Source organism: Pantherophis guttatus, chromosome 6, assembly GCF_059756535.1.
Source record: "Pantherophis guttatus breed Tessera chromosome 6, ASM5975653v1, whole genome shotgun sequence".
Lineage (NCBI taxonomy): Eukaryota > Metazoa > Chordata > Lepidosauria > Squamata > Colubridae > Pantherophis > Pantherophis guttatus.
Window position 1 is genome coordinate 16,969,897 of NC_142068.1, and position 17,680 is coordinate 16,987,576.

Sequence of the window (17,680 nt, forward strand, 5' to 3'; positions counted from 1 at the left end):
GTTGACTGGGAGATGAAGAGTCACCATGGTGGGAATGGACTATCTAGAGATCACTGTAGCATTCCTCCTGCATAACACCCAAATGACTTTGAACTGTTTGTGATTTAAATCCTCCATTTCCTTTATTTTCAATTGGCCATATCTCATTAAGAACATAATGCAGTTTGTGAAAACATGTCCTGGAGTAGGATTATTACTGGTTTGGGATTAGGGTTTTTTTTTAACTAGAGAGAGACTTCCTGAGTCAATTTACAATAATGTCAAGGAGCAATAAATACATTGGTGATGGAACAGGGTGGGCAGGAGAGAGATGGGGAAACTACATGCTGATAGGAAAACATCAACAAATAAACTTTTTGTGCTAGTAATTAGACACACAAGATTATTATATGTTTAATTGACTAAAGTGACAATTTGGAATTACATCTAGTTCCATTTAATTGGATTTAGAACCTCCAGAGAGAAAGAAACTGAGAGGAGTATTGGAGGAGTTACCATAAAAAGTGAAGTGATTTTCTGAAGTCTGTTAAAGCTTGCATTAATATCCACTGCACAATAGTTTTTAATATCCTCCCAGCCTAATAAGAGGAACAGGCAGTTGTTACAACACTTGGGATACTAAAGCATATTTAATTAGTTGCAGCATTTGCAATCTCTCTCCCTTCCTCCCATCGGTCCATTCCACAACTACTACTGTAACGTAATCAAAGGTGAACTACATTTGACTTTGCCACAAGTTTGAGATATTCTCTGACACCATCATCGCACTGTGAATCTGTGTGTACATAAATTCTGCCTGTATGCAATGCAATGGGTCCCTTACTACTTTAATGAGAAGCAAAATAAAACATTTGGGAGGGGGTGGGGGCAGATAAAATACTTGCATATTCACAATGCATGTAGAAACACGTGTCAACTGCTAGGAGAATAATGACTCACATCTTTGCTATCTCATAAGACTGTGTTTCCATGGAGGTTATTGATTATGATAAGCACGGCTATGAAGATAGGCTATTATAAACAGATGCTTTTTATAGAGATGGGCAAAGGAGGTGAGGGGAAGGGAGGGAGGAGCACCTAGGTCCGGGATGGCGAACCTCATGGCACTGTGAGCCACAGGTGGCACAAAGAGTCCACTCTGCGGGCACACGAGCCGTTGCCCAACTCAGCTGCACCCCACATGTGTGCACATGTGCACACACACACACACACACACACACACACACACACACACACAGAGCCTGTTTTGGGCCTAGCAGGCCTCCCTGCAGCCTGCTGGGACCAAAAACGGGCTGTGGCCCATTTTTGGTCCCAGGAGGCTGCAGGGAGGCCTGCTAGGCCCAAAATGGGGCGAGGGGGTCGCACACGCATGCGTGGGGGGGGCACAGGTGGCACTTTTGGCACACGACAACAAAAAGGTTAGCCATCACTGACCTAGGTGACCTGTCAAAAATGAATAGAAGAATATTCTCAAGTGGACCAGGACAGGTTCTTCTGGGGAAGAAGGAATTATATTAGGAAGAGGGCTATTTTGGATTTGAGAGGTTTATTGTAGTCTCATTGAACACTTGTGGAAAATTGCATAACTTAGAGTGTGATCAGGAAGCCCAAGGGACTCCTACATCCATGGTTAACACTTCACATTCCTATTTTTGGTCTGTGTTCACTTAACATCATCTAAAGGGGTTTTTTTTGTTGTTGTTGTTAGAGTGATACAGAATAGGCCCAAAAACTATACTTTCATAAATACACTGAATGAAAAATTGCTGATGGCCTTCTACCGCTGCACCATAGAGAGTATTTTAACTTGTTGTACCTGTGCATGGTTTGCCATTGCAAAGTGGCAGATAGGACAGCACTCCAGAGGGTCAACGTCATTGCCCAGAGGATCTCCCCTCCTTGGAAAAGCTTTATAGCTTCCGCTGCCTTAAGAAAGTTCAAAACATTCTTAAAGATCCATCGCATCCTGGGCACCCTTTTTTGGAACTATTACCATCTGGCAGACGGTACAGGATAATAAAAACAAGGACAAATAGGCTAAAAAACAGCTTCACTCCCAGGGAAATAACCATATTGAATTCTATGGTAAAGTGCAATATCGGGTTTACAATTTCAATTATATAGAATGTAAAGGTTTGTGTTTTTATTTTTATAGTTACAATGTACACTGAAGATGGAATTTAATTTCGTTATACCATGTGCAATGACCAAAAAGTAAACTAAACTAAACAACTATAAATAAAATAAAGTTGTCAAAAGTGCAAAACTTAAATCTTGGATCCCATAATTGAACCTGAGATAATCAACCGTCAACTCTCTCTTAAACTAGATATCCCTGAACTAAGATCCTAAACATAAGATCTCAAAGCCAGATTTTGCTAAATGTTAAAGAAAGGAACTTTCCTGTTTTCCAGTTACATTATTCACATGATATACTTAATTGGGTCCTGATGGAAACATGAGTTATAGGAATGGGTTTTCTTTAAAAATTCTTTCTTTGTCCCTGTCTTCCTCTCCGTTGTAAATTTTGTCCCTGCCTTGGGATGATGAAAAAGGGAAAGGAAAGATGATCCTATTCCTGGTTGTGCTAACATTATTTAAAGGAGAGACTGGACTGCTATCTGTCAGAAATGATATAGAGTCTCCTGCTTGAGCAGGGGGTTGGACTAGATGACCTACAATGTCCCTTCCAACTTTGCTATTCTATTCTATTCTGTCCCTTCCTATCCTTTCCTGTCCTGTCCTGTCCTGTCCTGTCCTGTTCTACTCTACTCTATTCTACTCTATTCGGATCATCATGGAAAATCCAGTGGTTCAATTAAAGAACAGCAGGAAATGACAACCTCCCAGTCACCTCACAACTACTAGGAAGCCATCAAAGAAAGCTGTTCCCCATTTGAGCAGGTCATCTGTGGTTGTGTGCCATCACAGAGATTTTCCCAGGATAGCTTCTGACTAAGTTAGCCATGTTGTCCATGGCTAGAAATGTTTCTCTAGTTTAGTGGGAGAAAAAGACAAAAGCTGTCCATCAAGTCAGCATGAATTTGTTTATTTATTTATTTATTTATTTTATTTAGTTGGGCAAACATGTACGAGATAACAGGTATAAGTATAAACATGGACATGAGCACAAGTAATGAGTACAAATAAATGGAACAGTGGGACAGGGTTGGTAGGCATGCTGGTGCGCTTATGCACGCCCCCTTACAGACCTCTTAGGAATGGGGTGAGGTCCATGATAGACAGTTTAAAGTTGAAGCTATGGGGATTTGAGGATGTAACAACAGAGTCGGGTAGAGTATTCCAGGCATTGACCACTCTGTTGCTGAAGTCGTATTTTCTACAATAGAGTTTAGAGCGGTTTACCTTGAGTTTGTATCTATTGTTTGCCTTGTATTATTGCGGTTGAAGCTGAAGTAGTCATTGACAGGTAGGACATTGTAGCAGACAATTTTGTGTAGGTCAGACCGAAGGCGGCGTAGTTCCAGGTTCTCCAAGCCCAAAATTTCAAACCTGGTGGCATAAGGTATTCTATTGTGAGCAGAGGAGTGGAGTACTCTTCTCGTGAAATACTTCTGGACCCGCTCAATTGTATTAATGTCTGATATACAGTGTGGATTCCAGGCAGATGAGCTGTATTCGAGAATTGGTCTGGCAAAGGTTTTGTATGCCCTAGTTTGCAATGGTGGATATCCTTTCAGTTATGTCTTATTGCTACACTTTCTCCATTGACAATGGGACAGAGCAAGAGAGGCAATTCATTGGATCAGATCATTTTGCACAGAAGATTCTTCTATCTCCTGCTCTGGTAGTTCCATGGTTTATGTACCGTAGGCCTTTGTGTCATAAGTATTACATCTGTATGTTCTTGTTTCTCTTCTTTACCCTTTAATATATGTTCCATTTTTCAAATTCTCTTGTGTCACTAGAAGCACCATGATTGCTGACTACACGTACTGGCTGTCTGGAGGAAGAGACCAGCATACCAGCAAGCTCATCAAACTGTATTGGCAGGTAAAAATGGATGGCCTAACTAAGAGAGAGATGCCCCCATTGCTCTTCAAACCCAGATGAAGGATTGGTGTTTAAAAGACTGCCAGCTAAGATAGCTGTGGGACTTATCAATCACAAAGCCATTATATATGGCAGCAACGTATTTATAATGAAGGAGATTTTTTTTTCCCTAAGACTAATTTTAAGGGGTGGGAAATCAAGGTTGTTAGCTGTGACACATAATTCAGTTTTACTGAGTATAATAAAATTTCAATATTGATAGAAACACACACGCGCATGCACACACATAGATAAAGTAGCTTCAGTTCAATTTTTCTGAAGTTCCTTGGAAGTTCCTGTGCTTTTGCTAGCCAAAATGCTATTCATGTAGCAAGTCAAGCATTCTGCTTCATCAAGAAAATAGTTTTCAGGAAGTTGAATTTTGCAACCAATGGTCTATTTTTGCCCTTTCCAAACCATTATATGGAAACAGTTATTTTAGCAGATTTGACACATCTCTGAATCAAGTAACATCATTTATTGTAGTTTCAATATATGCAAAAGTAGATTTCAACATGTATTTTGAACCAGAATACAACAATTGTTATTCAGCTGTTCAGTTGCTTCCAACTTCTCTTAACCTTCTCAGACCTCACATTTTCTGAATAGTTTTTATCCCAGAGCTATAATTGCATTCAACAATGAACTAAAGGGCCACCATCAGTGAGCTGTTGGACAGTATTACTTGGTCTGTTGTGTGGATGTTTGGGTGCTTTAGGGGTGGGGAATTGTGGTGGGTGGGAGTGTGTTTGGGGATTATTATGTGTGTTGGACCTGGTCTTTGGGTGTTAAGTGAATTTCGTTGTATGGGTATACTGTGTATTTATTGATTGATTGATTGATTGATTTATATGCCACCCTTCTCCGGAGACTCAGGGCGGCTTACAATGCGTTAAGCAATAGCCTTCATACTTTTGTATATTTTATACAAAGTCAGCTTATTGCCCCCACAAACCGGGTCCTCATTTTACCTACCTTAGAAAGGATGGAAGGCTGAGTCAACCTTGAGCCTGGTGAGAATTGAACTCGCAGTAATTGCAGGCAGCTGGAAGCTAAATACTACTTTTAACAATAGCATTAGTCTGCTGCGCCACTCAGGCTCATACAATGACTATTTATTTATTTATTTGTTTGTTTGTTTGTTTGTTTATTTATTTGTCATATTTCTATGCCGCCCACTCTCCGAGGACTCTGGACGGCTTACACCAAAGACAGTATACTAAATAGCATATTGCTTCCAACAATCTGGGTCCTCATTTTACCCACCTCGGAAGGATGGAAGGCTGAGTCAACCTTGAGCCGGTGAGATTTGATCCACTGATCTGCTGAACTAGCAGTCAGCTGAAGTAGCTGCAGTACTGCACTCTAACCACTGCGCCACCTCGGCTCATAAACAATAACAATAAAGTTATTTATTTATTTAACTCAATACATATCATTTATTTATTTTATTTATTTATTTATTTATTTATATGCCGCCCTTCTCCGGAGACTCAGGGCGGCTTACAATGTGTTAAGCAATAGCCTTCGTACTTTTGTATATACCTGCTTAGTAGGGCTTTCGGTTTATCAGGATTGTCAGTGAGTAACTCAAAAATGTTTGAGTTTTCATAGGCTCATGCTCACCTCATCCATCTCCTGTCATTTTTTTTTATTTTGTCAAGCATATGAAAGATTACAGATAAAAGTATAAACATGATTATGAATACATGAAACGAATAAACATGATTATGAATACATGAAATGAATACAAATAAAAAGGGACATTAGGACAGGGACGGAAGGCACATTGGTGTGCTAATGCACACCCCTTACAGACCTCTTAGGAATGGGGTGAGGTCAACAGCAGAAAGTCTAAGGTTAAGGTTTTGGAGGTTTGGGGAAATGTGGGAGGAGCCACAAGATTCCGACACAACGAGCTAATCAGATTGTATGTTTAATGTTTAATGTTACTTGCCTATGGATAGGAATCTTGCCAGACTAAAGTACTCAGTATGGAACTGCTAGATTAATAGAATAACCAAGTTGGAAGGACCTTGGAGGTCTTCTAATCCAACACAGTGCTCAAGCAGCAGCCTTTATACTATTAGCACTATGAAGTTTAGGGCGGGTCTCTTTTTTAGCCTCTTCATTCCCCATGAGCTTCAGGGCTAGCTAGCTTTTTCCATCCTCCCCTCAACTCGGTCCAGTTCCCACCACACCTCAGCAGGAATGGGAGGAAAGAGGAAGGATAACAAAACCCATTTTGAACTTGTGTCAGAACATTCAGTGCATGTGGGAAAGGGTGGAGCTTGCAATATGACCCTGTGATGCTATTTTCATGATTCTGACCAAAGCCACAACTACTGTGAGCCATCATACCAGTTATAGTATTTAACCATCTTGTATTCTGTTGGCCATTTTTTTTTTTACAATGGCCTTCAAGTGTTTCTGTCCAGTGACTCTTTCATTCACATTATTTATCTAAAATATTTAGGTTCCAGGTTCCTCATTAGTGACTTCAGTCAGCAGTCTGTGTTTACTTCCTCTAGTCTTGAATGATTTGTTCTTTTTGTGGCACAAGATACTCTGAGCAATTTTTTTCCCCCAGCACCACAATCCAAAGGCATCCATTCTTCTTCACTCAGCCTCTCCGATGACCCAGTTCTGATAGCCACGTGTTATACTGAGAATACCCTGGTCTGGACTACAATTCTTTTTGGTCAATGTGGTATCTCTCTGTTTGTGTTATTATCATTCTCCAAAGTTGCAGAACATATTTTTATTTCATAGCCACCTTCACCATTCCTGTGAATTTTTGAGCTTAGAAAGATAAACTCAGTTGCTCCTTCAACGTAACAGAATAACAAAATAACAGAGCTGGATGAGACCTTGGAGGTCTTCTAACCCCCTGCTAGAGCAGAAATCACTATACCATTTCAGACAAGTGGTTGTCCAGTCTTCTTAAAAACCTTGAGTGATGGAGCACCCACAACCTCTGAAGGCAAGCTTTCTTTTTCTCTTATTTGTACTGGTTTGGCATTGCCTGTTGACATAATGTTAATTTGTTATTGTGATGGTTTTAATGTTAAGAAGCAAATTGGTTTGCCCTTACTTATTTCATCCTGAACAAAACAGTCCTTGCTCCCAGCTATGAAACTGATCTTGTAATGGTATGTAGGAATGATCTTGGGAGGAAGAGATGCTGCCTAGAAGACAGTCAGATAATAGAGGGCATAGCCTGCAGTTGCATAAGGGGACTGGTGTCCTATGGCATATTTTTAGATGCTACATGGGTTCTTTTGTTTGGTTGGTTGGTTTTCTTATGATGGGTAACCGGACTGTTCTCCTAATTTGTCTGTTTTGTATAGCCATCTCATAATCGTGACTCTGGGTGGCAAACATATGATTAAAACAGAAGAAAACAAAGCAGCAAGATAATAATAAATAACTATACAAAGCAATGACAGAGACAATGGTGCCCAAGGACAAATATTTCAATCCATACATCCACAATCATGTCAAGGGGAGGGGGGAAGCATACTGACAGACTCATCTAAGCTATAGGCCCCATACCTGAAGAAACATCTAAATCCATGTTTCTCAACCTTGACAATTTGAAGACTTATGGACTTCAATTCCCAGAATTCCTCAGCCAACATGCTGGCCATGGAATTCTGGGAGTTGAAATTCATACATCTTAAAGCTGCCAAGGTTGAAAAACACTGATCTAGGTCTTCAAGCAGTGGTGGGTTGCTCCTGGTTCTGTCCGGTTTTTGTGAACTGGTAGTAAAAGCAGTGGGAAGCTCCGCCCACCTGCCCGGACATCATAAATGATGATCTGCGCATGTGTAGAAGTGAAAGTGTGTGTGTTCCCATTGCGAACTGGTAGTAAAGGTAAGTAGAACCCACCCCGTCTTCAAGGGCTTTTTTGGATTCACACTATATGGAAAATAATAAAAATCTTAACAGAGGTCAGCATTAACAAAAGTTGGCATTGTATACAATTGAATGTCTTATATTTTTGGTTAAAAATGCTATGCCAGCAATTAGGAAATTGATATCACTGTGATTTCATGAGGCTATCTTTCACTGAGTCATGCTGTTAGTCCAGTTATCATTTCAAGGCTATGAAAACAGCAAACTATTTTCTGTTTTCAGAAGGTTTATTTTTCTAGGCGAAGGAGATTTTATTTATAGTATCAAATACAAGGAAATTTCATTGTTAATTGTTAAAGAGTTGTCTGAGGAGGGGAGGGGCAGAGAAAGAAAGAGCCAAGAGTGAGTCATAGCTATAATTTATACCATTAGAGGGAAGAAGAGGGAAGCTTATAAATGAAATTCAGAGAACTGACAAAAGAGCGAGTGAAATAGAAGAGAGTTCATTATACTCTATTCCTTATGCCCTGTCTGAACATTTGTCAAAAGGAAGAGGGAAGCTTCTTAATATGGTTGGTGTCAGGATGAATCCAAAAGATAGCAAGAAGTGGAAAAAATGCTTGTGCAGCAGCGAGGCAGTGAAAAACTAGGTTGTGCAAAACTTTAAGGCCCAATGAAATGTCTGCTGAGTAAACCTATTGAAGCAAATTTGTGTGTCACAATAAAGACCAATGCAGTGAAACAAATCAGGATGCTGCACTGGCACTGCACTGTAAATTCACTGGCTTTTCCGATGCTTCTGGGATTCTTATCAGCAATGATGCTGTCAAGGCTCCAACTAATGAACCCAAGCAAATCAGAAATCTGAGACTAGAATCTCCTCAACGAACTTCTTTATTGAATACATCATATCGGCACTGATTAAAGGAAAACCAACTCTAAATAATTCCCACGGTTTCAGTATAATTAAAATAGGAAATAACCCCATCCCCAAGTGTCACAGGTCACATTGGCCAATTAGGTCAATTGGTGGACTCTCTAGGCACTCCTTCCCCGACCTTATCTGTTACCAGTAGAGGTGAGCTTGGTTCCCACGAGAAAGATCTCTGTTGTGTCTAGTAAGGTGTTCCCAACCTCCTTACCCCCTTCCCCATTTGTGTGGCAACTGAGGAACAGAAAAATGGCTTCTTCCAGGTTCAGTTTGAAGTTGACAGATGCAAGTTCACGTCTCTGTATAGAAAAAGCTAAGGAGCTTAAGCAGTTAGATGGAACTCATCTACTTTGACATGGACATGAGTGCTGTGCCATTGAATTTTATCATCTCATTAGAATTGGAGCCTGAGTTTCACTGGGGTGTGATGGCTAATACTGATTTAGGCTTCTTTCACTTTCTGAACAGGGGCAACCATAAGACTTTGCTTTTCTTGCTCTAACGCTAATGGTATATTCTATGCTGGTCCTGCCCACTAAACTGGGAATTCAAAGTTGGAAGCTCCATATATCACTCATAGTTGACCAATCCAGAACACACTCCTGGACCCAGTCTTAAAAGTTCTGCATTACGTGGGGCAAGTTTAAGTTTCTCAGCAGGGAGTGAATGGGTGCCAGGCTAAAGCGGTTGTGTTGCAAACATTTACTACTGTTAAGAAAAGAGGTAGGAATAGCAATAGCAATAGCACTTAGACTTATATACCATTTCATAGTGCTTTATAGCACTCTCTAAGTGGTTTAGAGAGTCAGCATAATGCCCCCAACAATCTGGGTCCTCATTTTACCGACTTCTTAAAGATGGAAGGCTGAACCAGTCAGGATCGACCTACTGGTAGTTGGCAGAATTAGCCTTCAATACTGCATTCTAAACATTGTGCCACCATGGCTCTCCATCACAACTGAATACCACAAAGACCATGTTCATTATGCCACCCTCCATTCCTAAAGCTTTTGTATTTTTGTGGCGCTATAGTCAGTGGTGAAATCTGAACTGGTTTACTACTGGTTCGCTGGCTGCGCATGCGTGCTGCACGGCAAATGTGCACTGTGCCGCTCGCACATGCGCAGTGCACACCAAGCACCAAATGCAAGGGGCACGCGCACAGTGCACGCCGAAAGGAGGCATGGGGTAAGTAGAACAGTGCAGGGGGCGGTGATCAGCTGTGGCACACGATCTTTTTCTTTTTACTTTTAAAAGCATTTTTTTACAACCTATTTGGCTGAATAGATTGTAAAAAAATGCTTTTAAAAGGTAAAAAAAGGCTCTGACGATCGTGAGGCACAGCTGTGATCATCAGAGCCTTTTTTTTTTTACTTTTAAAAGCAAAAAAGCAAAACCTTCTGCGCATGTGCAGAGGGTACAAAATGTCAACTTGCAAAGCTTTCAAATTGCCATGAACAGGAGGGAGGGAGAACTGATGGAGCTGATTGATTTCCCTAACTGAAGCTACATTCCACAGATGCTTTCTTACCACAATCAGTAGGAGAGTGTTGCGTTTCACAGCCAGCCGAAGTGGTTAATTGGAGAATGTGATTTATGACATGGCCAGGGAGGAGGGGAGAGACAGGGTCATAGGGGAACGTAAATCTACGTGGGATTAGTTCTAACTGCATCCAAATATTGCCGAAATGGTGCTCCTAATAAATGACTATATTTCTTTTGAAGTTTAGCTCATGGCTCATGAATTAATTACAGTATCTTTCGGAAACTTCACACAAAACACATTACTTCCTGGTTAAAACCAGGAAGTAACGACAACTGGGCAGGTGGGCGGAACCTCATGCCGCGATCGCTACCGATTCTCTGAACCACCCACTACGATTGCTACCAGATTGGCGATCCAGTTCAAACCGGGAGCATTACACCCCTGAATATAGTCCACTGTGCCAACCTTCTTCTGGTTATTTCCATGAAGACATAACTTTGATATAATAGAATCCGGCTTAGAAGACACTAAGATTTGCCAATGTGTTTTGGCCAAATCAGCTGTCAGCACTTCCAGGTCAACCAGACACGAAACACAACTAAATGAGTTCATTCCACTTCATTGCCAGCATACATTAACAGAATCTTTCACGTCTGAAGGTGCAAATCTCCTATTGCTTCTCTTTATCATGTCCTTCAAGGTCATTCTCATGTGCCATTACACCGGCACTCCACCAAGGCTAGTCACGAGCTGATTCTTCCCCAGCACAGGCCAAATCTGCAAACTGTCTGTGTCAACCTTCTTGGCATTTCACAGAAAAATAGTGATTGGAGCCAGCACGACTACGCTACTCTACTAGGACACATTAGCTGGCATCCTTCATGTAGCATGCCAAGCCTAGCATTCAGAAAAATAAGTAGAAGGAGAGAAGGAACTTATTTTCTATAGTCTTTCGATAGTGTTATTTTATTTCAGTTGGAACAAAAAGCTTGTGTTGTGATGAAACTGTTGAGGATATCCAGCTGAAAGCTGTCAGGAGAATGGTTTCTAAAGATTTGTTTATGTATTTATTTATGCATTTTAAATTAAATTATTTACTTCAGTTTATTTGGCCACCCACTTGCAAGCGATTCTGGGCAGCTAGTAACAATCGGGAAAATGCAGAAAAAATGAAAAAGAATGTAAAAGAACATTTGTAAAATCTACTATCCTTACTGTTTTCATCATCTTATTCAGCCAAAAACTAACAAACCAGCAAACAAAATAACACCAAAGCAGCTTTAGGGGTTTTGAAGGTTTTCCATTATATCTTACAGCCATTTTTTTTTCCAAAATTCAATCTCGGTCAGTTTGTCCTCAAATTTAGAAATGTAAATTCAAATCGAATCATAGTTCTCAAAGATCAAGGCTATTCATCAGTGGTGAAATCTAAATATTTTTACTACCGGTTCTGTGGGTGTGTGGCTTGGTGGGCGTGGTGTGGTGTAGTGGGCGTGGCAGGGGAAGGATACTCCACAATCTCCATTCCCACCCCACTCCAAGGGAAGGATACTGCAAAATCCCCATTCTCTCCCCACTTCTGAGGGAAGGATATTGCAAAATCTCCATTCTCAGCCCACTCTGGGGCCAGCCAGAGGTGGCATTTGCTGGTTCTCCAAACTATTCAAAATTTCAAATTACTCAAACTACTCAAAAGCGGTTCTCCGAACTGCTCAAAATTTCCACTACCGGTTCTCCAGAACCTGTCAAAACCTGCTGGATTTCACCCCTGCTATTCATACCCATCAAGTAAAGACTTGCTGGATAAGAGAGAAAGTAAAGCATGCACTCAAAGTTGGAAGCTCCATACATCAAGAATGGTAAATACAGGTAGTCCTCAACTTACAACCATAATTGAGCCCAACATTTCTGTCGCTAAGCAAAACAGTTGTTAAGTGAGTTTTGCCCCATTTTATGACTTTTTCGCCACAGCTATTAAGTGAACCAACTGCAGTTGTTAAGTGAGTAACCCAGTTGCTAAACGAATCAGCTTCCCCGTTGACTCTGCTTGTCAGAAAGTCGCAAAAGGTGATCACATGACCCTGAGACTCTGCAATCGTCATAGATATGAGTCAGTTGCCAAGCACTTGAATTTTGATCATGTGACCATGGGGATGCTTCAACGGTTATAAGTGTGAAAAATGGTCATATGTTGCTTTTTTCAGTGCTATTGTAACTTCAAATGGTCACTAAATGAACTGTCGTATGTCAAGGGCTATCTGTATAATTCAACAAGATTAAATATTTAATGGGATGTAGTGATAACTGTCTGAATTTAAAGGTCCAAATCTAGTTATATAATGTTAGAAAGGAGCAACTAGAAAAAGGCTAGGATGGCAATAAATAAGATTTCTAGTTGCCCAAAAGACAGAAGTTAACATCTAGCATCTTGATAAGTCTGCAATTGTCAATACTAGATAAACATGATATAAATTAAACCTCAGACAATTGAGGAACACGTGACGTGACCCACATCTGACCCATCACAAGACCCTCACCTGACATGACCCTCATCTAACGTGACCTTTCCATCACAATACCTACTGACCACGCGAAGCCCATATAAGCAAGACAACACCAACACTGTCATCCCTTAAATTCGGCTGAAGATGTTACTTAGCCTGGTAACAAAACATCTGGAAACCAACCCACAAACTTGAAGAACGAACCTCCGCCCTCATTGAGAAACCGTTGATAAGTGTTGCCTTGAATGAGATATGGAAGTTGTCCAGAGAGATTGTAAAGAAAATGGGACCAATTTTCCCAACTAAAATTGGAAAGATTGGTGAAGTTCACAAAAATTACTGAAGTTCCTTGGTGGCTTTAAGATATGCAAACCTCAACTCCTCAAATTCCCCAGCCAGCCTGAATTGAAATTCACACATCTTAAAGCTGCCAAGGTTGAGAAACACAATGTTAGGTAACATTTCCAGGCCAAATAACATCTTCTAAGCCAAGGTAAAATTGGAAAAAGAAGGAAATGAGCTGGTATTCTATTTTAATTTTTGCTTTAATCCCAATAAAAGCTGGGCTTGTTCAAAAGTACTGTGGCCAGCTTCAATTTTTATGTGATACCCGTGTAGAAGTCTATAAAGACCAAGTTCTATTTGCATTATTACATTTGGAGACCTGCCATTTCGTTCAAAGTAAACAGTATTTCAGAGCCTGAAAGCATTTATTAATATACTATCTCAACGTTAAGGTAATGCCAAAAATAAGATGTCATATCTGTGCGTGCTTATGATTCTGTGTAACCAAAGCAACAGTGCTGATTATAGACTCTTTTATGCTAGCAAACCACTTACTTCAGAATTCTTTTATTAAAAAATTGTACTTAGCTACTGAGAAATATACGGCAGACTTGAGAAAGGACATGGAAAAGGACTTTAATCCTAGGAAAATATATTCATTTATTTATTTATTTATTGGTTCGATTTATATGCCGCCCTTCTCTGGAGACTCAGGGCGTATGTTTAATTGTCACATGTCACATGTGCGTGATTTTAATAGAACGGTAAAAACAGTAAAAATTTTGTCGAAAAAGCTGAAAAAAAATACTTCTTTTTGGCTGTTGTTAGGGTGCTTTTGTCAGGTGTGCCTCCTTTCAATACTCAAGAAAGAAAATACCCCGACTCCATTTTCATAGAGAAAGGTACTTTTACTGAGTATGAACTGAATGCAACCAAAGAAAAGCAAAAGGCACGAAAATTACATATAGACCCCCCCCAGGGGTCATGTGGGGTGCAACGTCCGATGGTGCCATCCTCCTGCTATGCCACGACGGTCAACCTTGAGTTGTTATCAGCTTCAAAGAAAACACTGAAGAAAACTTTCTCTTCTCTTCTCCACCAGCTCACTTCCTCCCTCCCAGGCATTCCAATAGCTCCCCCCTCCCCCCGTTTCATGGCAGCCGAGCAAGCAAGCAATGAAAAAGTGGAGGCTGACAGCTTTCTTTATAGTGGAATCAGTACAGATAGTCCTCAATTTACAACAGTTCACTTAATGACCATTCAAAGTTAAAACGGCACTGAAAAATGTGACTTATGGCCATTTTTCAAAGGTTCAACCTTTGCAGCATCCCCATGATCACGTGATCAAAATTCAGATACTTGGCAAGTGGTTCATATATATGACCGCTGCTGTGTCCCAAGATCATGTCATCACCTTTTGCAACCTTCTAACAAGCAATGTCAATGCGGAAGCCAGATTCACTTAGCAACCAAGGTCCTAATTTATGAACTGCAATCATTCATTTAACAACGGTGGCAGGAAAGGTCATAAAAGGGAGCAAAACTCACTTAACAAATATCTCACTTAACAAGGGAAATTTGGGACTCCATTGTGGTCGTAAGTCGAGGAGTACCTGTAATGGGTTAGTCTGAAGAATGGATATTTAAGTCTGTAACATAATTGATTTACACTACTGTCAAATAATGATGCTTAGTCTTAGTTGGTTTTGCTATTTAATCCTAGCTACTTGAGCACATAGAATTGTAAAGCCATTTCATTTGCGGATGGATACTTGATCCAGTGAGATCATCCATCTGTTGCTTTCAATCTGTTGTTGCAGGTAAAGTGGTTCTAAACCAGGAAAAGCACTGGCGCTAAACATGATAGAAAACAAGGGTGAATTTGCGGAGGGTCACCAAATCGCTGTGGTACAGGTAGTCCTTGACTTACGATCACCATGGAGCCCAAAATTGATGTTGCTAAGCGAGACATTTCTTCACTAAATTTTTGTCCCATGTTATGACCTTTCTTGCCACAGTTGTTACAGAGGTGGTATTCAGCTGGTTCGGACCAGATTGGGCGCAATCCAGTGGTGAAATCCAAATTTTTTTACTACCGTTTTGTGGGTGTGGCTTGGTGGGCATGGCAGGGAAAGGATACTGCAAAATCCCCATTCCCTCCCCACTCTTGGGGGAAAGATACTGCAAAATCCCCATTCCCTCCCCACTCCTGGGGGAAGGATATTGTAAAATCTTCATTCCCACCCCACTCTGGGGCTAACCAGAGGTGGCATTTGCCACTTCTCCGAACTACTCAAATTTCTGCTACCGGTTCTCTGAACTACTCAAAATTTCCACTACCAGTTCTCCAGAACCTGTCAGAACCTGCTGGATTTCACTCCGGCGCAATCCCATCCTATATGGCTGTGTTTTTGATGCCGCACGCATGCATGGATGGCAGGCATAAGTGAATTGCTGTGTTTTGTGATGCCTCATGCATGCGCGGACGGTGCACTCATATTTCTGGTACTGGGCGAACCAGTTGCTACAATATGTAAATCCCATTTCTAAATTGTTAAGTGAATCATTGCAGCTGCTAAGTTAGGAACACAGTTGCTCAGTGAATCTGGCTTCCCCCATTGACTCTGCTTGTCAGAAGTTTGCAAAAGAGGATCACATGACCCCAGGATACCGCCACCATCAAAAATAGGAATCAGTTGCCAAGGGAGTGAATTTTGATCACATGACCATGGGGATGCTGCAATGATTCTAAGTATGAAAAATGGTCATGTCATGTTTTTCAGTGAAGTTGTAACTTTGAACAGTCACTAAATGAACTGTTGTAAGTTGAGGGCTACCTGTATTATGGCATATCCTTTATTTCCTTCTGTCTCCCTTTCCTTTCCTTTCCTTTCCTTTCCTTTCCTTTCCTTTCCTTTCCTTTCCTTTCCTTTCCTTTCCTTTCCTTTCCTGCCATAATACTGACTCGCCCTCATTCTTCCAAAGTTTTTTTGTGATAGGGGATCCATCATGTTTCTTTTCGAGCTGTCTGGTTGATTAATTACCAGTTCGGTTATTTTTCTACCTGCGCTGTTTCCTTATCAACGTTGCCTAGATTCTCTTCCTGCCCATCAGATTTTATTTTGGCATGTTCTACATCATAAAAAGATCCATCTGCTAAAGGTCTTTTCCCAAATCAATAAGTTCAGACGGATAACAGAGCAATCTGATTTCTCCCAAAGGTGCTTTTTCAAGAGGCAACTGGACTTTCTGGTTTTTCTTTGAAGACGTTTCGCTTCTCACCCAAGAAGAGCTGAAGAAGCTTCTTGGATGAGAAGTAAAATGTCTGCAAAGAAAAGCAATAAAGTCCAGTTGCCTCTTGAAAAAGCACCTTTGGGACAACCATGACCTGGATGACTGACAATCTCCATAGACATAGATCTGATTTCTGACTCATATCCAGTCGTGAAATGTAAAATTTGTTACTACCGGTTCTGTGGGCGTGGCTTGGGGGGGTGTTATGTGACTAGGTGGGCATGGCTACCTTTTTTTTTTAACTTTTAAAAGCATTTTTTCTACAACCTTAAGAGGTTGCAGAAAAAAATGCTTTTAAAAGCCTCTGACGATCAGGCAATTCAGCTGGGATCGCCAGAGGCTTTTAAAGGCATTTTTTTTTCTACAACCTCTTTGGCCGAAGAGGTTGTAGAAAAAATGCTTTTAAAAGCCTCTGACGATCCCAGCTGAGCTGCACGATCATCAAAGGCTTTTTTTTTCTTTTAAAAGCATTTTTTAAACAACCTCTTTGAGAGATTGTAGAAAAAATGCTTTTAAAAATTAAAAAAAAAAGCCTCTGATGATCGCGCGGCTCAGCAGGAATTTTTACTACCAGTTCTCCGAACCACCCACTGCCATCGCTACCGGATCGGGCAATCCGGTCCAAACCGGGAGCATTTCACCCCTGCTCATATCCCAGATTAAGTTGGTTTAGGTTGAAATAAGAGGGCCATTGAGTACCATTGCAATCTGGATTCCTTCTAGCTGCATGTGAATAAATGCATACTTCTTTCCACATCATGCCTTCTGCTTACTGTTTTTTTCCCCCCTTTCTTCAATCCAAAATACCTTACCGGGGTTAATCTAAAATATGTTGCTTTTTTTGAGACAAAAGACAAGATGGTGCCACCTCCTCAACCACCTACTCTTTTCCATATATAGATGCTGATGGGATGGACAGGTGTGTCTTAATTCAGCACCGGGAATAGGATAATCAGGGACAGCAGGTAAACAGATTTCTTTCATGCCTGAACACAAGTTTACCCCACATTGTACGTTTCAATTTTATCTGAAGAAAGATACATTCCCCCATCAAAATCAGCATTTCCCCCAATGTTTCAATGCTGCACGTTATGGAGAAAATCCGCAATTCTGCTGCATGTATCAAACCAAGTAAAAGTACAGGTAGTCCTTGACTTATGATCACAATTGGGCTAGGAAGTCCAGTCATAAGTAGATGTGCTGGTCAATCAAGGCACTCATGCGCCAACATTTTTCACAGTAATAGTTTAAGTTAATCACTGTACCAGT

The 17,680-nt window shown here is 40.7% G+C and overlaps 1 protein-coding gene across 3 annotated transcripts in view; it reads left to right on the forward strand.

The window, feature by feature from the left end:
• Positions 1-17,680, forward strand: part of SPATA16 (spermatogenesis associated 16) — a 211,815-nt gene that overhangs the window by 124,260 nt on the left and 69,875 nt on the right. For all 3 annotated transcript variants that reach the window (XM_034438961.3, XM_034438964.2, XM_034438965.3), the window contains one exon: positions 3,930-4,014. In XM_034438961.3, coding sequence (XP_034294852.2) covers positions 3,930-4,014 — 85 coding nt within the window. The remainder of the gene's footprint in view (positions 1-3,929; positions 4,015-17,680) is intronic.